This window comes from Lepidochelys kempii, chromosome 7 (assembly GCF_965140285.1).
Source record: "Lepidochelys kempii isolate rLepKem1 chromosome 7, rLepKem1.hap1, whole genome shotgun sequence".
NCBI lineage: Eukaryota > Metazoa > Chordata > Testudines > Cheloniidae > Lepidochelys > Lepidochelys kempii.
Window position 1 is genome coordinate 33,155,251 of NC_136386.1, and position 24,145 is coordinate 33,179,395.

The following is a 24,145-nucleotide window of genomic DNA, read 5'->3' on the forward strand; positions in this document are numbered from 1 at the left end:
ATCTCCTCTCTAGGCCCCCCGTCACTCTCACTCACTCTTGTGAATGGCAGCTCTGGCAGGTGGGGCAGGGACTGGCCCAAGGTCAAGAGAAGGCTAGAGACAGTGCTGGAGATACAACCCACCAGCCTCCCGTGCCCTCATAGAGCTGGATAGAGCCCAGAAATCCTGGGTGCCAGCCCCCCTGCCCTAACCCACTAGCCCCCACTGCCCTCCCAGAGCTGGATAGAACCCAGGAGTCCTGCCTCTCAGGAGGCACCAGGCATGGATACGTGCAGGGTTGGGGCCAAGACTCCAGTTTCTGGGTGAGGTGGGGTGAGGGCGAGGACCCCGAGGGGGGAAAAAAGCAACACAGCCAGAGAGTGTTGAGTGTCGAGTGTCATCTTTATTGCTGGCTCACAGCCCCAGACCCTCCACAGCTGGGGAAAGCGGGGGGTAGAGCGGTATACCCCACAGCTCCTAGGACTCCCCACCCAGTGCGGCAGTAGCTGGGACACACACATATAGGGCCATCATTAAAATTACCAACAAATCCCCAGACTGTTCCATTCCACCTGCCCCACATTAAGAGTTGAAAGTCATGGGGTATTTGTACAGGCTCCCTGACATAAGTTAGAAAGGAAACCCTAAAAACAACAAACAAAAATGCCCCCTAAACGGCCAGCAAGTACATGGCAGGACACCTGGGTTCTATTGGCTGTGGGAGAGGAGTCTTATGGCCTAGGAAAAACAGTATGCACGGAGGTACAGCAATAGGGCTAGGGATATAACGCAGGAGTCCTGATTCTCTTTCCCTCTTTGGTCTAACTACTAGACCCTACTCCCCTCCCAGAGCTGGGAATAGAACCCAGGAGTCCTGACACCCATACCCGCTGGCTTCCCCCAAACCAGGAAGAAAAAAACCACACACAACACTTCAAGTGGTAGCAATGAGCTACGTGGGGGTTAGCACTAGGCACTGATACCGCCCTGGGGTGAATGCGGAGCAGGGGGACGGATGTATGGACAGAGATATAAGCTGGGGGGCGGGTGGAGTGACTCTGTTTATTTTAAAAATCTCCAGTAGGTGGGGACTGATCCCCCAAATTTAAAACCACATCAGGGTAGCAGAGGCAGGGCACCCCACCCCAGATCATCACACGCAAAGCTGGGGGGTGGAGCAGGGTGCAAAAGTGGTGTGCTAGGAAGAGGGTCACAGTGCTGGGGGCCTGCGAAGGACAACTCCCATGCCTCCCCTCCCTCCCCTAGGGAACTGGCACATCTTCTGCCTCGTTAATAGATGGGGGACCATGGGATTTTAACCTACAGAATGGGTGTGCCCCAAAACATAGCTGGGTGTTCACCCACTAATGGGTTGGGTGGGGGTTTATAAAGGGGGGAATTTCTCACCCTTAAATAAATAGCATGTTATGGGGGGAGAGAGAGGGGGAAAGTTAACTCCCAGCATCTCATTTCTCTGGGCTTCTTCATCCCCAAATTCCATGGAATGTGGGGGGAGGGACAGGAATCCAAATGTCCCTCTGCTTATCCTCAGCTAGGCAGAGGCAGGAGGAAGCGGCCAGTTCTCCCTGGGCAGGGTACAGGGGGGGATCCCCCACACAGAGAGTGGGGAAAGGTCCCCACACACTATGGGGGACAGGCTGAGCGTCTGGGGGAAGCCAGCGCAGTGTCTGTTTGCTGGCACCCAGTGGCGCTTGGTTGGTGATGGGGGCAAGGTCAGGCAGGCCTCAGAGGGGCTATTCACGGGGATCATCAGGTGCAGGGATTTTGTGGCGGGTGGGCTCGACACCCCAGATCTCACGGGCGTACTGCGCGATGGTGCGGTCACTGGAGAACTTGCCCGAGGTGGCGATGTTTTTAATGACCTTCTTGGTCCATTCCTTGGTGTTCTGGGGAGAGAGAGGCAGGTCAGTAGCAATCACACCTGGACTGCTGGAGGATTGGGCAAGGGAGGCCAGATGGGATGGCTGGATGAGTGTCAATGGGCGGGCCGGCTGTGCTTGGGGATGGATGGAGGGATGGTGTGTATGGGGGAATGGACGGCTAGATAGAGGAGTGCGTATAGATAGATGGGTGTCTGCAGATGATGGGTGGGCGTGAGGATGGAGGGATGGAGGGACAGGCAGACAGAGGAGGGGAGGGCACGGGGATGGATGGATAGGTAAAAGAACATGTACAGGATGCCCAGGAATAGAACCCTGGAGTCCTACCTGCCAGCCTTCCCAGGCCACTAACCCACTAGACCCCACTCCCCTCCTAGTGCTGGGTGCAGTACCCCAGGAAGGCCACTAGGGGTGCACACTCACCCTGTAGAGGGCGCTGACATTCTCCTGGCATTTGATGTAGGCTTCGTAATCCGCAAACACTTTGAACCTGGAGAGGGAGGGGAAGCAGGAGGGTGTCAGGCTGGGGGTCTTTGTGCATGCTGCCACCTGCTGCCCACAGCTCGGATCGACACCGGGAGCCTCTCCCAGGAACATAGCCAGCAGCAGACGCTCAAAGCTCTGGGGAAACCCTTCCCCCACTGCCTCAGCTCCCCCTCACTATGGGTGCACTCGTGGGAACAGAACCCAGGAGTCCTGGCTCCCAGCCCCCCTTCCCATAACCCACTAAACCCCCCTCCCCTCCCAGAGCTGGGGATAGAGCCACTGTTTAATTTGTGCCAGGGCTGAGCCCCAGCACCTCTGGGCAAGTCACTTATGAAAGTAAAAAAATTGCTTGAGCCCCAGCCCCACTTTCATTACAAATTAAGCCCTGGATAGAGCCCCCTTCCTCCACCCCACACTAGGCATAGTTGCCTCTGTCCCTTATTCCTTCCCCCCAGTGCCCCCCCACCTGTCATTGTTCATCAGCATGTTGACAATGTCCTTGAAGAGCTCGGGCTGTTTGGGGGAGAAGAAGCCGCTGCTCAGCTGGTCCATCACCTGTCTGAGCTCAGGGATGCGGTCGTAATAGTCCTTGGCACAGTAGCTGGAGGGGAGGTGAAGGGGGCCAGGTTACCTCAGGATTATGGCTCCACCCCAGGCCAGCGTGGCCTCAGGGGCTCCCCCCAACCAGAAGCACCTAGCCTGGCCTCCCGCAGGAGACTCCCCAAGCTCCCTGCCCAACCTGGCTTCCTCACCAGTCCCCAAGAAGGACCCCAGCAGCATGGGGAAGGCAGGCTAAGGGAATGGGGGCAGGATCCCCACAGGAGGGCAGGCAAATGGCATGAGGAGCCCAGGTGGGGGGGAAAACTGGGAAGGGATCATAGCAGTAGGGGAGACAGGCAGTGTCGGGAGGGTCCTGGCAGCTGGTGATGGGTGCAAATCTGGCACTGGGTTAGGGGGCACCATGGGTAGGAGATCCAGGCAGCGGAGAAGATTCCGGCAGCTAGGCAGGGAGCGTGTAGAGAAGGTGGAGCAGGAATCCAGCGGCAGGGAAGGGGTCATAGGAAGGGGGACTGGCAGGGAGGTTCCCTGCATGAGGGAGGGGCAGTGGTCTGGCCCCCACCCTTTCCTGTCCATCTCTTCCACGTCTTCCACCCGCATGCCGAAGATGAAGAAGTTCTCCTCGCCCGCCTCCTCTGCCATCTCTACATTGGCGCCGTCCATGGTGCCGATGGTCAGCGCCCCGTTCAGCATGAACTTCATGTTGCCGGTGCCCGAGGCCTCTGTGCCGGCTGTGGAGATCTGCTCGGACAGGTCGGCCGCCGGGACCACTGTGGGAGAGACGGGATCACCAGGCTGGGGTGGGAGGTCAGAGGTCGCCATGTGGGGCGAATGGGCCCATTTGCCTGATCCGGAGCAATTGTGGGGGGGTGAATGTAAGTAATGTGGGTCAGAAGCTGCCATGTGGGCTAGACCCAGCCCTGGACCAGGGTGGAAGGGATGGAGGTCAGAGGAGGCTGCAAGGGGCAGACAGCCCCATTGGCCTGATCTGGGGTGGAAGACAGGAGTACCAGAATGGGGGGTTACGGGGGGAGGCGGCTGGGGAGCCATGCCCCCCCTTTTTTACCAACCATTAGGGCGAGCAATGGGGGGTGAGGGGTACAAACAAGTGAGTGGGGGGGCATGGTCGGGGGGGGGAAGAGGCAGCGCAGGTGCAGGGCCTTGGGGGAAGCGGCGGTATGGGGGCGGGGCCTCAAGGAGAAGAGGCAGCATGTGGGGCGGAGCCACGCTTCGGGTGCCGATGGCCCCCCCACAACTTTTAGGGACCTTCTGCCGCTCCTGGTGGGAGAATAGTGGGGTCAGAAGTTGCTGTGTGGGGTAGACGGGCACTTAGCCTGATCTGGGGCAGTGGTGGCAGGTGTAGGGGAAGGATAGCAGGGTCAGAGGTCACAGCCTCCCTACCCTTCTCAGCCAGGGAGACGCGATAGTTCTCCAAGAAGATCATCTTGAGGCGGTCGCCGATGACGGGGTCGTTGTTGATGACGTCCCCGATGGCCGTGACCAGCTTAATGATCATCTTGGCCATGTGGTAGCCAGGGGCAGCCTGCGGGGGGACGGAGACTGAGGCTGCCGCTTAACACCCACCCTCGCCTCCCACCAGGGGACAGCAGCACCAAGAGGGGTGGGCCTTGGCCCCCAGATCTCACCTTGCCACCGATCATGACGGTGCGTGGCACAAAATACTGGTTGGGCTCCTTCTTGATTCCTGCAGGGGGATGGGGAGAGACGCAGAGTTAGGGCCAGTGCACCAGGGCCAGCAGCCGGCCAGTTCCTGGGCCCCCGGCGAGTGCAGCTGGCCTGGAGGTTGGCCTCATAGCTGGGAAGAGTCAGCAGACCGGCTCTGAAGGCCAGCAGCAGTGCAGCAGCTGCTCAAAGCCTTTGTCACTGACAGTGACAGCCCCTGCCTTGTCCTGGCTCTGCCCCCGCCCTGCCCCATTCCAGATGACCCAGTCCTGACCCTAGGCTCCAATTCCTGGTTACCGACTCCTGCTGCAGCCCCTGGGAACAGGAGTCAGACCAACTCTAGGTATGGCTGCCCATGTCCTGGTCACTGACAGCACCACCGAAGAGGTGAGTGGATACTAGTGGTTAGAGCAGGGGGGCTGGCAGTCAGGACACCTGGGTTCTCCCCCTAGCTTTGGCATGTGGTTGGGGGGTCAGCACTCACGGTTGTAGAGGGTGATGACGTGGAGGCAGTTGAGCAGCTGCCTCTTGTACTCATGGATCCTTTTCACCTGCACGTCGAAGAGGGAGTTCGGGTTGATCTTCACCTTGTACTCCTCCTCCAGATAGGCAGCAAACTTCAGCTTGTTCTCCTGGCATGGGAGAGCAGAGATGGGAACCTAGGCCTTGCATCCCAACCCCTGCCCTGGGGCCAGATCACAGCCAGCGCCCCCTAGAGGGAAGATGCACCAGGTGCCATTTCCACACCCTGGTACCTGTTTAATTTTGGCGACGTCCCGGATAAATCCCTCATCGTCCACGAAGGCCAGAAGCTTTTTCAGATGGTCGAGGTCAGAAATGTATTCCTCCCCGATACGCTGGGGAGAGAGGAGGGTCAGAGTAGGCAGGCACCCCTTGCTCTGCCCTTCCAGGGGCAAGGCAGAGGAGAGGGGTTTAACTTATGAATGCCCCCCCATCCCAGCATGGCAGTCTGCCCCGCAACACCTGTCTGTATCTAGCATCCCCCACCCCCTAGAGCCCCCATCCCTGCATGGCAGCCTGTCCCCCAACATCTGTCTGTATCTAGCATCCCCCACCCCATAGAGCCCCCATCCCTGCATGGCAGCCTGTCCCCCAATGCCTGTCTGTATATAGCATCCCCCCACCCCATAGAGCCCCCATCCCTGCATGGCAGCCTGTCCCCCAATGCCTGTCTGTATATAGCATCCCCCCACCCCATAGAGCCCCCCCATCTCGGAATGGTCATCCCCCCATGACTATGTATAGCATCCCCCCCACTCCACAGTGCCCCCAACTCTCCCCTCCCTGTCTGAATCACAATCACTGAATGGTGCCCCCCAAAGATCCTGCAGTTGTCTGTCTGCCTTGTGCATCCTCCAAACTCCCCCTCCCGCTGCTTCCCCTCCCTGCATATCACCACCCAAGATCCTTCCCCCCAGGAACCTCACAGGCCCCCCACTCCCTGCACTCACCTCGGCAATGACCTCAGCCAGCCCTGGGTTGCACAGAACCAGCCAGCGCCGAGGTGTGATCCCATTGGTTTTGTTCTGGAATTTGTGTGGCTCAAGCTCATAGAAATCCTTGAAACTGGAGCGGGAAGAGAAGGGGAATGAAACAGGAAAGAAATGAATGAGAGGACCAAGAAGGGAAAGAATCAAAGAAGGACCAAAAACAAACTAGAGGGCAAAAAAGGGCAAAGGAGTGGGAAGAGAAAGGATGAATGTGTGAGAGAACAAATGCAAGAATCGATGAGAGAGAAAAGAAGGGAACGAAAGCATCAAGAGAAGAGTGAATGAATCAGGGGAAATGAAGGGAAGAGAACCAAAGAGGAAAGAAGAGACTAAAAGAACAAAAAGGGAAGTGAATTAGGAAAAAATGAGGTCTGAGAAACAAACAGAAAAAGAGGGAAAAGAATTAACTAAACAGGAAAAATACAAAGGGTCAAAAGTGGAGAAAAAGAAATAAGGGAACGAACAGAAAAAGAAGGACAAAAAGAATGAAATATATAGGAAAACAGGAACAGAACAGAAAGAAGCGAATGAATGAAAACGAAAAAGAGGGTAAGATACAATGAAATAGGAAGAAACAAGAGAAGAGAAAGATAAAGGAATAAAGAGAATGAATGAAAAAGGGAAAGAGGAAAAATAAAAGGAAAGAGAGAAGAGGGGGAAAAAGGGGGGAAAATGAAATGGGAAAAAACGCAGGATGGAAAAGAGAACCGAGTGGATGAAAGAGGAAAGGAATGAAAGTAGCAGGGGAGTGAGGGGGAAGAGCATGGCAAGGGGTGGGGCACATACATAGTCTTCTTGAGGATGTCGGAGTGGATGCGGGCGACCCCGTTGATGACATGGGAGCCCACGATACACAGGTGCGCCATGTTGATCCTCTTGATGCTGCCCTCCTCCACTAAGGACATGCGCCGCAGTCGGTCCAAGTCCCCGGGGTACATGGCATTGACTCTCTGGGGGGGAGGGAACAGCAGAATCCAGATGGAGCAGGTACCCCCAGGGAGAGGCTCTGCAACCGAGCCCCCCTAGGAGGAAAATGGGGGGTCCCCCACTGTCCTAGCCCCAGGACACTCATCCCTGCAGCACCCAACCTGCCCCCCAGTAGGAGCCAATCCCAAATGCCCATGGTTCCCTCTTAAAACATACACCCCAAATTTGGTTCCCTACCCCCTCCACAGCTTCACCCCGGCAAGAGCACATGCAAATCAGCTACAGAGCCAGGGAAAAGACCCCGGAGTCCTGACAGCACCCCGCAGCTTTAAACCACTATACCCCACTCCCCTCCCAGAGCTGGGGACAGAACCCAGGAGTCCTAGACTAACACATTTCAGTTCCTGCTACCTATGGAGGGAAAAGGGACTTCTCCACTGGATTAACCCCTGCCCATCCTGGGGGAGGAGCTTACATCAAGGAATCTCTGGTTAATTTCATAGATGATCTCCAGGTGCCGGGGCAGGAGGGTTTCCAAGAGATGGACAGGCCAGCGCTCCAAGGCCTCAGGCAGTACTGTGTGGTTGGTGTAGGCGCAGGTCCGCACCGTGATGTCCCAGGCCTGGGAGAGAGACAGCACATGAGGATCCCCAGCCCAGCACTGAGATGCAGCAACTTCTGGGGTGGGACATGGTGGCTGTTCAACAGAACAACAACGACACCCATTCCCTATAGCACAGAGCCCCCAACGTCACCCCCCTTACCTTGTCCCAGTCCAGTTTCTCAATATCAACCAGCACCCTCATGAGCTCAGGGATGGCCAGGGAGGGGTGAGTGTCGTTCAGCTGGATAGCAACCTACAGGAGAGGGGCAGAACTCAGACCACCAATGACAGAGGATGCATGAGCTTATCCGTGAGAGGCCAGGGCTGGAGAAGCTGGCAGCTCCTGCACCACAGCCAGCGCTCCTGCCCCATTCCCCACAGCACCCCCTGCTGGGCAAGGCCAAAGCTGTAGTAGCTGAGAGCTCCCTGCACAGCCAGCTCTCCTGCCTTGCTCCCTACAATGCCCCCTGCTGGCACAGGCCAGTACCTTGTCAGGGAAGGCATCAAAGGAGGTGCGGACGGGGTCCCGGCTGCCGAATTTCGAGGATTTGAAGCGGCGGATGATGTCCTGCAGGGTGGCCGCCACCACAAAGTACTCCTGCTTCAGACGCAGCTCCTTGCCCTCGAAGAACTGCAGGGAGGAGGGGCAGGTGAGGATGGAGGCATCCACCAACCCACTCCAGGCCTGTACAGTCCCAACCACAGAATGGACCAGTGGCTTCAGATGCAGCATGGGCTCTCTGCAGACCCTGCTCACAGCATAGGGAAAGTAGTGGCAGACCTGGGAATGTAACCCAGGAGTCCCGGCTACCCAGCTCCTAACCAGTAACCACCACATTCCCCTCCCCTCCCAGAGTCCTGGAGTCCTGACTCCCAGCCTTGATGTCCCCTCCCAGGAGTCCTGACTCCCAGCCTCCCCAAGCAGTAGACAGGGGGTGTCTCACTCTCCCACCTAGGCTCCCAGGTGGCTGCAGAGACCTTGAAGGGGGTAACATTTGGGACACATCACAGAGGCAGGGATCTGGGGGCAGAGGGAAATCCCAGTTTTGCCCAAAGGTGAACCTTCCTGGCTAGTGAGATTTAGACCCACCTGACCCCCTGGGCCCTATCCCTGCTGCCGGACCAGGGGGCTGGGTGTAGAAGCAGAACACCCCCCCTCCCCTGCAGTGTATAATCCACACCCCAGGTGTGACAGGTTCCCCCCAGGAAACCCTGCAGTGGATGCAGGGGGCACTGGAGTGGGAGACGGACTACTCACGTTGTCATTGGGGTACAGCACCCGAGAAATATTCTCGGCCAAGTTCCTGTCCAGCACAGCTTGGATGTAACCACCAACGTTAACTGAGGCAGAGAGAGAGAGAGAGAGAGAATGGGGCCTTAGTTCACACAGGGATCCCTTGCCTGGTGCTGAGGTGCAGCCACCTCTGGGGTGGGGGCTTTTTATACAGGGATCTCACCCAGTGATGAGGTGCAGCCACCTCTGGGTGGGGCCCGGGGGCTTTTTGTATAGGGATCCTTTACCCAGCAGCTCTGGAGCTGGCTCCAGAGAGGGGCATGGGAGGGGCTGTTTATACAGGGATCCTTAATGGTGGGGCATTTGGGTCAGCAGCACTGACGGGGTGGGGAGGTTGCCTCCTACTGAGCCACTGCCCCCGGTTTTCGGTAGCTGTCTCCCAGCCCTGCTCAGCAGAGGGGGTCTGATGCCTGGCCCTTGGCTGCTGCGATGAATCCAGCAGAGATACAGACCCTTGCCCAGCCTGAGGGCCCCCCCTTCACTCACAGTCCTTAAGGTTGAACTCGTTGGGGGCCCGGGCGGACCAGAGGCGCATGGTGTTGACAGTGTTGTTGCGGTAACCAGGTATGGGTGTATCGTAGGGAAGAGCCAGGATCACCTGCCAAAGGACACCAGGGTTAGGACCAGCCATGGCACTCCGGTGAGCACAAAGAGCAGAGAGCCCAACCCAGCCTCTCCCAGCAGGCCATTTGACCTCACATCCCATAATACCTTCCACTCCCCCTTTTTATGGGTGGGGAAACAAAAGAACAAACAGGGGAACTGAATTCCCCAGTGAATCAGGGAGAGGACCCAGGCGTCCTGGCTCCCTGCATATGTACCCCCAGAATGCCGAGCATGATGATGCACTCGTGCAATGGACCTGTGCTTCTGGGCAATTGCACATGCATGGAGGCACTTGTGCAAAGGTACATGTGAGCACGCTCAGGCCCCCGGTGCACAGGGAGCTCACACTTGCATGGAAATGCCCACTTGTGTGCTTGCAAATGCACACACTCAGGCATACCTGCACACTCGCACTACCATGTGCAAAGGCCTGTGAATGCACCTCTCTCCCCATGTATACGGCTTGTGCACCAACAGCCCTGCATGTGAACAGACACTCACGCACAATCACCATTCACTTGTGCAGGGGTACATGCATGGCTGCCAGGCCCTCACGTACAGATACACTCACACCCTCTCTTGTGCAAATGCACACTCACGCCTCACCCAGGCCTCCCAGACTCACCTGCGTGTCGACCCACTTGGTGCCATCAGGCCCGTGGTCCACGTGCCCATAGAAGTGCACTGGGATCATGTACTCAGGCCGGGCCTTCTCCCAGGGGTTGCCATAGCGCAGCCAATCATCAGCCTCCTCCACCTGCAGAGGGAGGGCAGGAGGAGGAGGGGTTAGTGTCATCCTGCTTCCCCCCACCCCCAGGGGTCCCTTCACACACACACACACCCAGGGCATCCCACCTACCCAACACCCCATCTCCTGCTGCGATCACCTGTGCCCCGCAGCACCTGCTGCCTCCCCACCCAGGGCACCCCACACAGGCCCCTGGGCAACTTCCCTGCTGGGCCTCTCCTACTTCAAACTGGGGGCAACTTGTGGGCCACTCCTACCCTACACTGCCCCCCCCCAGACACACATCCAGCCCCCCAACACACATCCCATCCCCCCAGTGCCCTCCCTGCTCCCCTGGGGGAAAGGAGCCCCCTCCCCAGCCCCCGCACCATGGGGGGTGTGACCCACCTGCCAGCCCCCAGAGATCTTCTGGTTGAAGATGCCAAACTCATAGCGGATGCCATAGCCGTAGGCGGCCAGTCCCAGGGTGGCCATGGAGTCCAGGAAACAGGCTGAGGGGGAAAAGGGGGGCAGGGGTTGGGCATTACAGCCAGATCAAGGGAAAAGAGGGGGGTAGCACAGTAACAGCCAGACCAGGAGGGCAGGAAAATGGATAGGGATGGGGGGCAGGTAGAGGAGATGTGGAAGAGGGAAGGGGGACAGGCAGTGGGGTCACAGTGATGGGGTGGGAAATGGAGGATGGGGCAGGAGTGGAATGACTGTGATGCAGGTGGGCAAGGGGTCAGGCAGTGGGGTTACAGTGCAGAAGGTGGGGGAGGGAGACAGGCAGTAGGATGACAATGATGGGGGTGGGGGTGGGTGCAGATGCTGAATAGGGCCCCTGGATTCCTTTCTTCCTTGACTGTTGGGCAGAGCTGTGGTTCTGGGTGGGCAGTGTCAGGGGACAGTGTCTGGAAGGCTGGGTGTGTGTCTGGGTGGGCTGTGTCAGGGGTTGTTAGGTCTTGGAGGAGCCGGGGGGGCAGTGTCAGGGGGCTGGGTGTGTGTCTGTAAGGGGCAGTGTCGGTGATTATCAACTCTGGGGGGGCTGGGTGTGTGTCTGTGAGGGGGCAGTGTCAGGAGTTATGTCATGTTGGGGGGGGGGGTCAGTGTAAGACCGGGTATGTGTCGGGGGCAGTGTTGGGGGCCTGGGTGTGTGTCTGTGAGGGGGCAGTGTTGGAGGTTGTTATGTCTGGAGGCAGTGTTGGGGGGCCATGTGTGTGTCTGGAGGGGGAGGGTTGGGGGGCTGGGTGTATGTTGGAGGTTATGTCTGGGGGGAGTGTTGCGATGCTGGATGTGTGTCTGGGGGCAGGGGGTGGAGTGTCAGAGGTTGTTTTGTCTGGGGGGAGTGTCAGGGGGCTGGGTGTGTGTTGGGGAGGCACTCCTGGCCTTGGGCACACAGGGCCGTTGAGCTCCATGGCTGCCAAGCTGGCTCCCCTCACCTGCTAGGCGCCCCAAGCCCCCGTTCCCCAGCCCAGCGTCCTCCTCGATCTCCTGCAGTTCCTCCATGTCCAGGCCCAGCTGTGGGGGGAGGAAAAAGGAGGTGTTAGGGGACAGCAGCTGGCTCCCTTTTGTCCATCCCCTCCCCGCACTTCCCTGGCACTGCCTCTCCCAGCTCCACCCCCTCTCCTCCCCCACCTGCCCCCAGCCGGCCGGCACTGGGGTACCTGGTAGATGGCCTCGTCGCAGGCGTTCTGCAGCCCCAGGTTCACCATGGTGTTCTGCAGGGTGCGGCCCATGTAGAACTCCAGCGACAGGTAATAGATGCGCTGCAGAGAGAGGGGGCAGAGATGGAGCGGGGGAGGGTTGGGGAGCCAGTCAGCCCCACCCCCAGGAAACAGGCCCAATGCCCCGTTCTCTGGCCCACTAAGTACACTAGTCCCCCACCCTGGGGCTGGACTGGAGTCAGCATCCCCTACAGGAGAAACGCTCCATATCCCATTTGCCACCCTACTTGGGCAGGACACTTTATGGGGGACAGGTGCGGGGGGGAGTGTGTGCATGTGGCTGGCTGCTGGGGCCCATAGATCAAGCCCCTGCTGCTGAATACAGCAGGCCATTCAAAGGCGCTCATTGCCCAGCTAACCTTTGGGGGAGGGCAGGTGGGCATCAGCCGTGCTGTCAGCCGTCTCAGGTATGCAGTCGCTGCCCCTATCCAGTGTCCCAGCCCCGCCCCCGCCCCCCAGTCCCCCACCCCATGGGCTGACACAGGCTCTTTCCCAGATTAAATGGCAAAAGTCAACAGCAAATGTCACGCTCGGCTAAATTTAACCAGACTGTGCCCCCGCCCAGGATGCTGAGATAGGATCAAAACCAGGGGTCTTGAGAGCTGGGATTCCTCCCACACCCCCAATTACCTGTCACTTCTGGTGAGAGGCCCCGTGTACCACCGCCTGCGAGCCAGCCAGCCAGTCCCCCTGCCCTGGTGCTGGATCACAGCCAGCGCCCCCTAGAGGGGAAAGGCCCTGTTTCCTATTGCCTGCTTCCTTCAAACGTGGCCCCCACCAAACCTACTACCCTCTAACCCTATACCTCTCCCCCAACCCTAGCTCCCCCCTTGCAGGTCCCCCCCATCTCCCAGCATGCCGGGTGGCACCACCAATTCTTCATATCTGTACCTACTTGCTCAAACATCCAGTTACTGCTACCTTTGCCACCCCCACGCCCCTGAACAGGAAGGGGATTAATGGCCTGCAATCCCCTAGTACTGCCCCATCCTCCACTGTGATTCCCCAGCCCAGCTGCTCAGCCCCCAGTGCAGGTCTCTGAGAGGCAGTTTGTGCTGATTCCTTGGCTCACACACACCCAGGACTTGGGGGCTAGCCAGGGATTGGGGGAGGGCGGCCAGGAGGGGTGAACCACGGCCAAAGCGCTCTCAGAGAGGCTTGGGGGCCCGGGGAGGGAAAGAACAAGGGGTGATGGGACAGGAGGACACTGTGGGACAGTGGCGGAGATAAATGGGGGACAGAAAACCTTGGGGGAGCAAAGGGCTTGAGGGTGATGTGGGGGGAGAGGGGAAGGGCAGGGGCAGCAGAGGGAGTGGGGGAAGGGTAGCAGCAGAGGCGGCTGGGGGAGGGCAAGTGGGTCTGCGGGTCCCGCCTGGGTCTCTGGAGGAACCGCCCCACGAGTTAACACACACACCCCCCCGCCAACTTCTGGGGGGGGGGGAACCAGGCTCAGATGGTGACAACGGTGCACCCTCCCCCAGCCCTCCTCACCCGCTAGCCAGAGTGGGCCCCAAGCACACTGTCCCCGTGGCAGGCTGGCCCAGTGGATAGGACACTAGCCTGGGACTGGGGATGCTCAGGTGAGAGGGGCAGGACCCATCCCTGCCCCCGGGGAGGAAGCCTACTGGCTCTGCTTAGTTCCCACTGACCCCCACAACCAGCCAGGGGCGCTGTCCTGTGAATTACCAGACATGGGGCTGCATGGGCCTGACGGGGGTCAGGGAAGGAAAGTAGTGGTCTGGATGGGGCCATGGGTCTGATCCCAAGCCCTTCAGTGCCAATAGCCCAGGTTTTACTCCCTGAGCTGAAGGGTCTGAGGCAGCTGGTGGCAGTAGTCCAGCTGGTATTTATACCCTCTGTGGAGCACACGCCAAGCCAACCTGGCTGGGGGGCGGGGGTGGAGAATCCCAGCACTGGAGTCTGGCTCCCAGGTGTCAGGAGCAGGCTAGAGCTTGGCTCACATATGGGAGGGAGGTTTTGGTTTGTGAGCCATCCACTGCCCACTTCCCCATCCTCCTAGAACAAGGGGCCTGTCCAACAACCACACACCCCCAGCCCCACTATTCCCAGCAGCAGCTCTGACCAACCCTGGTAGCCCCTCTGCTGTCTGCTCCCCCTGCCCCAGACATGCCCTGCCCCAATGTCCTGCAACTTTGTCCCTTCCCCTGCCTCGCTGCCCTTTTCCCGGTGGTCCCGCTGGCTGCAGCCCCTGCCCAGGTACCCCCCTGCTCCCGACCCTTCTGGACCTCTCCCGCCTGATCCTTTGCCCCTCGCATTCCCTGCCCCAGGGAATCTCTCACGTAGCGCTGCTGCTGTGCCCAGATCATTCTCCCGCTCCCTGGCGGCCCCCCTCCCCCGTACCCCATTGCCCTTCCCCTGGCTCAGCTGTTGGGTGTTATCCCTCCCTGCCCCTGTACGCCCTGGAGCACGCCCACCTCCCCAACACACAGCCAGCCAGTACCCCCTTCTCCAGAGTACCCCAGCGCACTCTCCCCTAGCCCTGCACACCCCCCCAGCACCCCCTCTCCACTGCGCCCATGGGCATCCCCCCGCCCCGCCGTACCCGTTCTCAGGGCGCCCCTCTCCAACGCGCCCCCGTGCGCTCACCTTGGGGTCCTTCTCGTAGTAGTACTGCTGGGTGCGGATCCACCTGCCCACCAGGTGGTCGCGCACCGTGTGCGCCAGGGCGAAGTAGTAGTCCCGGGGGGTGGCCACGTTCCGGTCCTTCACCAGCGTGAAGTGCAGGTGCCGGTTGAAGTTCTTCTTGAGGTCGGCGACATTCTCCACCCCGGCCAGGCCCCGCACGCTAATCTGCTTCCTTTTCTCATAATCCGACAGCGGCCGAGACATCCTGCAGCCTCCGGCGGGGCCCTGGCTGGCCTGTGCGGTAGGGGGGGGCTTGCACGCGGCGAGACACAGGCCCTGGCACTGCGGCACCGGGAGCGACACCAAGGAGCCTGGACCTCTGCTCTGCCCAGCCCGCTCGCTCGCTCGCTGCAGCACTGCGCCTTAAGCCCCGCCCCTCATGTATTATTAACCCCACCAGATTGGTACATTATTCATGAGCCCCTCCTCCAGGCCGGGAGGGCGGGGGAGGCCCTCGCCCCGCCTCCCGGCTCATGAGGCTCCGCCCCTTGGTTTATCAATTATTCATCTGATCCCGCCCACACCTCTCTGGGAATCTCCCTTCGCTAGGGGCCCTCTTGGCTGAGGAGTTGTAGGGGTGAAAACAACAGCGGGCAGAGCCTGTGCTAGGCTTAAGCAGACTAAGCAATTGCTTAGGGCCCTGAGGAGCAGCTGAGCGGCCCCTATTAATGATTAGTATGGGGGGGGAGAGAGAGAAATAGTCCTGCTTTTGGCCCCTGATTGAGTTAGCACCGGCACTGACAGAGGGGGTTAATCACAAGGGTAGGAAGTGCTGATAAAGGGCTTCTGCTATTGTCATTACATGGACTAACAAAACATTAAAGCACTGCTTTATCCAATCTCTCCAGCCCCCGCCTCATCTGTCTATCTGTGAAACCCTCCCTCTCTATAGCCATCTCACCTTCCCTCCCAGAACAGGCCTCTCTAGCTACATATACAACCATCTATGTATTCATCCCCATACACAACCCCAATCTATCTCTCCGTCCCCCACGCCCTTGGCATCTGAGCATATGCTACACTGCATTATAAAACTGGCTTTGTGGATCCAGTGTTTCCAACCCTGCAAAATTACAGGGTTTAGACCGGAGTCACAGAAGAATTCGGGTGCTGACCCACCTCCGAGCAGGCCCACAACCCAGGTCCTGCTTGGCTGCTGACCAAAATCTGGCTGATTTTTGTGTAGATGGAAGCCGGCCTTCGGTTCAAACCTCAGCCCAGGGTGAGAGTGTAGTGGCAATATACATACTCTAAGTCACTTCTTTGCTCGTGGTGGCTGGGATATTAATTTTTACTGTTGTGTAATGATTTTCAAATTAATTAGCAGTCAAGACAATGAAAATTAGTGGGTAAGAACGACAGAGTAATTCAGTTAGCAGAAGGCAATGGAATAGGAAGAAGGCAGGCTGAGAATGTTATGGAGAAATTAGAATAATAATAGAAGGGAATGAATGGAAAGAATCATAAAGCAATAAGATGTAATTAGACTAGGATGCAATTAGATTAAGGATGGAGTCAAATAAATGATAGAGAAGAATCCCACATAGCCAAATCACTGGCAGTCTCAAAACATTGTGTGTCCTAGACACTATGGGGTGACTTGAGGTTTTTATTACTGTATAACTATTATTAATCTATTTGTTGTTGGCTCTAGTTTTTATATATATATATATATATATATATGGCTTGATTAGGGGACTTTGTTCCAGTGGTTACAGAAGGAGGGAACTAAGAGCCAGGCCTGCTGAGTTCTATTTCCAGCTCTGGAAGGAGAGTGTGTGGGGGAGGAGTGGGGGGTGTCGTCTAGTGGGTTAGAGCAGAGAATGCTGGGAAGCAGGGTGCCTGGGTTCTCTCCCTGGCCTACCAAGTACACCCTGCATGACCCTGCACTTCCCTTCTCTGTGCCCTAGTTTTCCTATTGCCAAAATGTTCAAACCCCAGGAAAGGGCCCCCCCGCCCTGTGTGCTGAGTACGAATTGTCTCCATGTCACAGCACCATGCACGCAAACTACTGACACTGGGGGCAGGAGGAGATTACAGGAAGGGTGCCTGCCTGGTCACTTGGGGTATGTCTACACTGCTGCAGGCAGCAACCGGCCCAGCCTGGACCAACAGGCTTGTGCTAGTGCGCACAGAAAATAGTCATGTGAACATTGCAGCTTGGGCAGCAGCTCAGGCCCTGCTGGATCAGAGCTCAGGTGGCTAGCACAAGTCTCCGCTGCAGTTGCAATAGCCACCTCACTATTTTTAGTGTGTGAGCTTGACCTCCACTATTGCGAGTCTGGCTGGGTTGGGCCGCTCAGTCCCCACTACACAGGAGCCAGGCTCTTCGACAGGACTAATCTAATTGCCTTCTATGACAAGATAACTGGCTCTGTGGATGAGGGGAAAGCAGTGAATGTGTTATTCCTGGACTTTAGCAAAGCTTTTGATACGGTTTCACACAGTATTCTTGCCAGCAAGTTAAAGTAGTATGGACTGGATGAATGGACTATAAGGTGGATAGAAAGCTGGCTAGATCATTGGGCTCAACGGGTAGTGATCAATGGCTCCATGTCTAGTTGGCAGCCGGTATCAAGCAGAGTGCCCCAAGGGTCAGACCTGGGGCCACTTTTGTTCAATATCTTCATTAACGATCTGGAGGATGGCATGGATTGCACCCTCAGCAAGTTTGCAGATGACACTAAGCTGGGAGGAATGGTAGATACGCTGGAAGGTAGGGATAGGATACAGAGGGACCTAGACAAATTAGAGGATTGGGCCAAAAGAAATCTGATGAGGTTCAACAAGGACAAGTGCAGAGTCCTGCACTTAGGATGGAAGAATCCCATGCACTGCTACAGACTAGGGACCGAATGGCTCGGCAGCAGTTCTGCAGAAAAGGACCTAGGGGTTACAGTGGACGAGAAGCTGGATATGAGTCAACAGTGTGCCCTTGTTGCCAAGAAGGCCAATGGCATTTTGGGCTGTATAATAAGGGGCATTGCCAGCAGATCGAGGGACGTGATCGTTCCCCTCTATTTAGCACTGGTGAGGCCTCATCTGGAGTACCGTGTCCAGTTTTGGGCCCTACACTACAAGAAGGATGTGGAAAAATTGGAAAGAGTCCAGCGGAGGGCAACAAAAATGATTAGGGGGCTGAAGTGCATGCCTTATGACGAGAGGCTGAGGGAACTGGGATTGTTTAGTCTGCGGAACAGAAGAATGAGGGGGGATTTGACAGCTGCTTTCAACTACCTGAAAGGGGGTTCCAAAGAGGATGGATCTAGACTGTTCTCAGTGATACCAGATGACAGAACAAGGAGTAATGGTCTCAAGTTGCAGTCGAGAAGGTTTAGGTTGGATATTAGGAAAAACTTTTTCACTAGGAGGGTGGTGAAGCACTGGAATGGGTTACCTAGGGAGGTGGTGGAATCTCCTTCCTTAGAGGTTTTTAAGGCCTGGCTTGACAAAGCCCTGGCTGGGATAATTTAGTTGGGGATTGGTCCTGCTTTGAGCAGAGAGTTGGACTAGATGACCTCCTGAGGTCTCTTCCAACCCTGATATTCTATGATTCTATGACACTGGCAGCCCAGCGTGCACTTGGCACACATGATTGCACACTTAAATGACTGAAAACTCAAGAGTCCACCTGTACTCCCATTCCCAATCCAGCCAGGGCCCTGCCCTCAGGCCATATCAGAGCCTGTGGCCCCTAGAGGGGAAAGGCAGCATAACACTTTCCTCACTCAGCTAACCCTGCCAGTCCCCTGCCTTGGGTCTGGAACAGAGCCAGTGACCCATAGAAGGGAAAAGACCCCATATCCCATTCCCTGCCTGCCACTGAGCCAATCAGTATCCACCTTAGGGCCATATGGGAATCAGCATCCCTTAGTGGGGAAAGGCCTCTTGTCCCGCAGCCCTGGGGCTGGATTAGAACCATTGCCCAAGAGTTGAAAGGCCCCAGATCCCCTTCTCTGTGCGCCCCTCCCCTTCATGAATAATCAATTGAGCAAAACCCCTCCCCTGAAGAGATGAGTTATGAAAAGAGCCATGTGCTAACCTTGTGCTATTTTTTCCCCTCACCCCTAAGAAGGGATCAGACGAGGGAAGATTGCCCTGTCATATTCATTTCTATTTCTGGCCTGCAGTTCAGGGGCCTCAACTCTCAGATCCTTATTTTGTATACGCATGAAGGTGCGCGCAAGTGAGAGTTTTGTGTGTTTGTGCATCCATGAGTATGTATGTCCATGCATGAGTGTGAGGATGTGTGTGTCAGTGTGCACGCACACATTTGTAAGGAGTGTGGATGAGCTTCCCACATCATATTACCGGGGAGTTGTTTTTTTAGAACAGATCTGCAATCTGCAATCCTGTCCCCCCTGCACTGAGAAGGTGAGGACGGGAGATCAAGATCTTTCTTTACTACTGGTCCCCCTTTTTATATTCCCCTTTTCCAAGGTTACCAGGATTTTTCTCAGCCAGAACCAAGTTCCTCCTTCATAATAGCGCAGTACGGCTGGGACTTCACTTCAAAGCATTATGGCGAAAGCTAAGGGGGGGGGGGAAGCATATTATATACATGTGAACCAATATAGCTATGGCAGCAAACCTTCCTAGTGGAGACGTAGCTTCTACCAGCAAAAGGGTGCTTTGGCGGGTCGAGCTGATGCCAGCTCCTTGAGCGAAATAAGGCTCTACCAGCACAGGCACGCTTTTGCCAGTGTCACTGCTTCTACACTAGGGCTTTTGCCAATATAGCAATGTCACTTCAAAAAAAAAAAATCATTTGTGTCTGAAACATTGCTACCGTAGCCCGAGCCTCAGTATCAGCCCCACAGGTTCATTGCAGGCACAAGAAGGCAGCAGCTAGGTCCACCATGTCGCTCCACTGAAGCCAGGCATGTCACTTGGTCACCACCCATTCACCATGCCTCCCACCCAGCCCCGTTCTAGCTACTACATACCATTACCAGTCAGGGTCCCAACAGAACCCAGGAGTTCTGAATCTCAGCCCCTCCCTACTCTAACCAACTACACCCCCCTCCCTGAGCCAGGGATAGAACCCAGGAGTCCTGGCTCCCCCCCCCCCCCAAGCCAGGGATAGAAGCCAGGGCCAGGGCACGTTTTTAAGCCTCCTTGGCACTAGAGTTGCTGAATGACAGTATTTCCTCAACCTCCTTCCCAGCTGGCACCTCCCCCCGTGCCTCCCGCAGGTCTTCTCCCAGCCCCTGGGCTAGCGGAGCATGCAAAGGGGGGTGCATGATTATGAATGGCGCCTGCCAGTCACAGCTTGGCACAGAGAGGGGGTGGGGCAGGCAGGCAGGGTGTGTATGGGGGGGGGGGGAGAGGGAGCCGTGCAAACCAGTGCCCCGGCAGGCTATGCAGGGACTACAACTCCCAGCATGCCCTGCATTGGGCAGGCCCCCGCCGGCGCGAGCGAGCGGCTGCGCGGAAGATGCCGCAGTGCGCGTGTGACGCTGCGGCCGCTGGGTCGGTAATTTGACCCCTGTGTCAAGGTCATGACAGTGAAGGCCTTGATGGGCAGTCACAGGGGGACAGCGGAGAGTGTCACGTGCTTATCTGAGCTACCCACCCCCATCAGCTGATGTCCTCCCTCACCCCCCACCCATGCACCCTATCAGCTAATGTACCGCATCAACCTCCACCCATGCACCCCCCACCCCATCAGATAACGTACCCACACCCCCACCCACAAACCCATCAGCTAATGTACCCCCTCATACTCCCCACACCCCCCCATCAGCTACTATATCCCCCCACCCATGCACTCACCGCACATACCCCATCAACTAATCTACCTACCCCCATGTACCCCCCCACCCATATCCATACATCACATCATCTAATCCGCCCAACCCCATACAGCTGTCAACTAATCTACCCATCCCCACACACCCCATTATTTTATCTGGCTGTTTCTCAGAAACACTGAGGAACCACCTCCTGCACCTTACCTACTGCAGAGGAGACCAGCTCAAACAAGAAATCATCACATGCTTCCATGCACTGTAAGAAAACGATCAGAAAACCTACCTGAAGATCATGCAGGAAACCAAAAGCATCTTAAAAAAACAAAACAAAAAACACACCCACACTTGATGAAAGCCATCTGACACCACAAAAAGTGAAACCTACTGCAACAACCAACAGACAACCATGACACCAGCACTCAGCACATGGACACAACACCCCAACATAATCAACCTGAACTGAAATACAGGATCTGTACTGTCCAAGGGACTGAACTTCTGCCCCACCACAGAACCTGATACTGCACAAACTACAAGAATTCTGATGATCCCACCTCAAGGAATTCTTTCACAAAGATGAGATCACCCATAACTACCACATCCCCACCGATAGCCATAAGAAAATAGAATTATCTGACTGACCATGACCCATCAGATGAAACCACAACCTGTACCATATCAATTGCTTCAGGAAAACAAACAGTGAAATCTTTAACAAACATCACAGCCACAAAAATCTCTCTACCACCGAGAGGACAGCTATATAGCTATACAATTCCTGAAATCCAACCGCCCGATAGTGATCAAACATGCCAATAAATGGGGCGTCATCATGGTCCTCAACTGCGATGACTACGTCAACAAGACCAGCTGACAACATGCCAAGACCACCTACTATAAAGAATTCAAAGACGACCCCAAACCACATTTCACCCAGGTATTTAAGGAAATCATCAAATCCTTTCCCGAAACCCTCATCCCCCATTAACCCCCCTTCCCCCGAGGACCTTCTACATGCTTCCCAAGAAACTCAAACAAGGGAACCCAGCTGGACCCATCATATCTGGCCATGGCACTCTTTCTTAAAGAATATCAGGACTCATAGAAACCATCCTCAAACCACTCACCACGCAAAAGGCCTCTTTCAAGGCACTACCGATTTCCTCCAGGAACTCCTCAGCATTAACAAGCTCCTTCAGAACACCACCCTCACCACCATAGATATCACCTCTCCATACACCAACATCTCTCACCATGACAACATTACTGCCTGCCTCGGATACCTACAGGATAATGTACAATGCTCAGAAATCCACCCCAAACTCATCCGTTTCATTCTCACCCATAACAACTTACATTTAACAAACACTTAGTACAAACCATGGGACCAGACATAGGTACTAGGATGGCTCCCCAATATGCCAACCTCTTCATGGGCCACCTGAAGGAAGAATTTCTGAAAAAAATGCACCATGAACCCAATGAGAGACCCGAGGGACATTATATTTTTGTCCTCTGGACTCCTTCATAGATTCCACCAACTTCAACCATAGGCACTGACTCCATGGGTGCTCCAAGATTGGAGCACCCATGGAAAAAAAATTAGCGGGTGCTCAGCAACCGCCAGCAGCCAAACATCCCCCTCCCCCTAGCGCCTCCCGGCACCCCGCTAATCAACTCCTCCCCCTCCCTTCCAGCACCTCCTGCACACGGCAGAACAGCTGTTCTGTGGCATGCAGGAGGTGCTGGGAGGGAGGGGGAGGAGTGGGGATGGGGCATGCTCAGGGGGAGAGCAGGAAGAGGCTGAGCAGGAGCAGAGCGGAGGTGGGAAGAGACAAGGCAGGGGAGAAGGGGTGGAGCGGGGGCGGATTTGAGCACCCCCCAGGTAGAGAGAAAGTTGGCACCTATGACTTCAACAACCAGCCTCTATTACAAATCTCTCTCTAGAACACTCCCATACCCACATCAGTTTCCTGGACTCTAATTAGCTTCATCAACAGAACGCTACAAATGACTATGTACAAGAAACCCACAGATCACCACACTCGCCTCTACTCATCCAGCAACCACCCCACAGCCCAAAAAATCTGTTCTCTACAGACAGGCACTCAGATGCCAGAGAACATGCTGAGGAGAAAGTCTGGGATACACACCTTAAAACTTAAAACCACCTTCACCAAACAAGGACACTCCACCAGCGAAGTAGATCGCATCATGGAATGGGCCATCCAATACCCCAAGAGAACCTGCTTCAGTACATAAAAAAATAAAAATAAAAAAATCCATCGGCCGCACACTCCTAGCTGTAATGTACCATCCCATACTGGAACCCACATGGGTGATCATCAAACAATTTCAACCCGTACTCGATAGGGACCACATCCTGGAAAAAAGTCTTTCCTGAACCCCCTTTCTGGCTTTCAAACAACCCCCAATCTTGCCAAGCTCATCATCAGAAGCAAACTCCCCAGAGACAAGGAACCACCAAATCAAAGCAGCACCAGCCTCTGCTCTTGAATGAACTCACACAGAAAAATAATAAAAACACCCTGTCACCAGGGAGCAAACACTTTTCACCAAATGCGCATTCCATATCAGACCTCTTTGGCCTCATCCTCAAATGAAACCTGCACAATGCCTGGGAGCATAAATCCATAGTGCCGACAGACACTAAAACCCATGGACATAGTGGGAGACTGGTTTCATGGCTCATTACAACAATCTAACACACACCTGCCTGCTAACCCTTAATGCTGCTTTCAAATGCCTTTAACATCACGATCTCACCCTGGTGGGCCACTCCATCTCAAATGGCTTCCTGCAATGTGACCCCTTATGCTTAACTATCTGTCCTGACTTGTATTTAGTTCAGACACTTGGATTTCTTTCCCTAGACCTGAAGGTTACCTCTGTGTAGTTCAAAAGCTTGCACCTTCCACCAACAAAAGTTGGTCCAATGGAAGATATCTTGTCTCTCTCTATCCCCATACCTATCCATTCATCCCCATACACCTCCCCATTTACCAATCCATCCTTGTATGTAACCATCCATCCATCCATCCCCATATACACCCCTAAATCTCCAGACACAGCCAGCCAGCTACTCATCCCCCAACAGTTCAGCCCCCACCTCCCCATCCAATCTCTCTTTATCTCTCTACCTACTGGTCTAATCTTCCTCTTTCCCGCTAAACTCTCTGTTGATCTCCCTAATTTCACTCTCTAGCTCCCCAGTCTCATTATCGGTCTAATCCCTCTATCCCCTAATCCCTGCCACTGGGTGACAGTCACTCTTGTGCATGCTGTAAATCCCTATTGGCAGGACTGAAATGGGATTTAAGTGATTCATAGACCCTGCCCCGGGATCCATTCCCCGCTCGTACCTCCTCATTGGCTTGGTTTCCCAGTGGGCTTTGAGAAAAGATTTTGTTTTAATGCTGCCAGGGCTCTACTGAATCCCAAGGGCCCTGTGTGTCTGATGGGAGAATCCTGCAGCACCCTGGATCTCTGGCAGCAGTTCCCATGCTCTGGTCCCAGGATGCTGCCTTGCTTGTAATGGGTGGAATTCCCATTGCAATAGCTGTTGGCAATGCGACACAGACTCCCTAGGAGGGGCAGGGCCCCCCACATACACCCTCACACCGGGGTGGCGAGAATAAGGGCTCAGACCTCCACAGGCGGCCAGGGGCCCCAGATGCTGGCTCACACATTGGGGTAGAGGGTCAGATTCCTCCCAGAGGGGCAGA

General features: G+C 55.7%; 1 protein-coding gene across 1 annotated transcript; it reads right to left on the reverse strand.

Moving 5' to 3' along the window:
- Positions 1-362: 362 nt before the first annotated feature.
- PYGM (glycogen phosphorylase, muscle associated) lies at positions 363-15,989 on the reverse strand. Its single transcript, XM_073351998.2, has 20 exons — positions 14,608-15,989; positions 11,941-12,042; positions 11,716-11,794; positions 10,685-10,788; positions 10,175-10,306; positions 9,430-9,541; positions 8,908-8,990; positions 8,137-8,280; positions 7,810-7,902; positions 7,521-7,667; positions 6,905-7,068; positions 6,080-6,194; positions 5,363-5,464; positions 5,092-5,239; positions 4,571-4,629; positions 4,326-4,467; positions 3,487-3,694; positions 2,833-2,967; positions 2,304-2,370; positions 363-1,886 (listed from the first exon to the last, which is right to left on the reverse strand). Exons 1-20 carry the CDS (start codon positions 14,848-14,850, stop codon positions 1,734-1,736), a joined length of 2,532 nt encoding a protein of 843 aa, XP_073208099.1. The 5' UTR covers positions 14,851-15,989; the 3' UTR covers positions 363-1,733.
- Positions 15,990-24,145: the final 8,156 nt, after the last annotated feature.

Bases quoted from the DNA above. Each gene is read 5' to 3' on its own strand.
- PYGM (XM_073351998.2), bottom strand. From the start codon at position 14,850: ATGTCTCGGCCGCTGTCGGATTATGAGAAAAGGAAGCAGATTAGCGTG. The intron at 7,903-8,136 runs GTACTGGCCTGT...CCTCTCCTGTAG, and splicing joins TTGATGCCTTCCCTGACAAG to GTTGCTATCCAGCTGAACGA. The intron at 2,371-2,832 runs GTGGGGGGGCAC...CTCCCTCTCCAG, and splicing joins ATGCTGATGAACAATGACAG to GTTCAAAGTGTTTGCGGATT.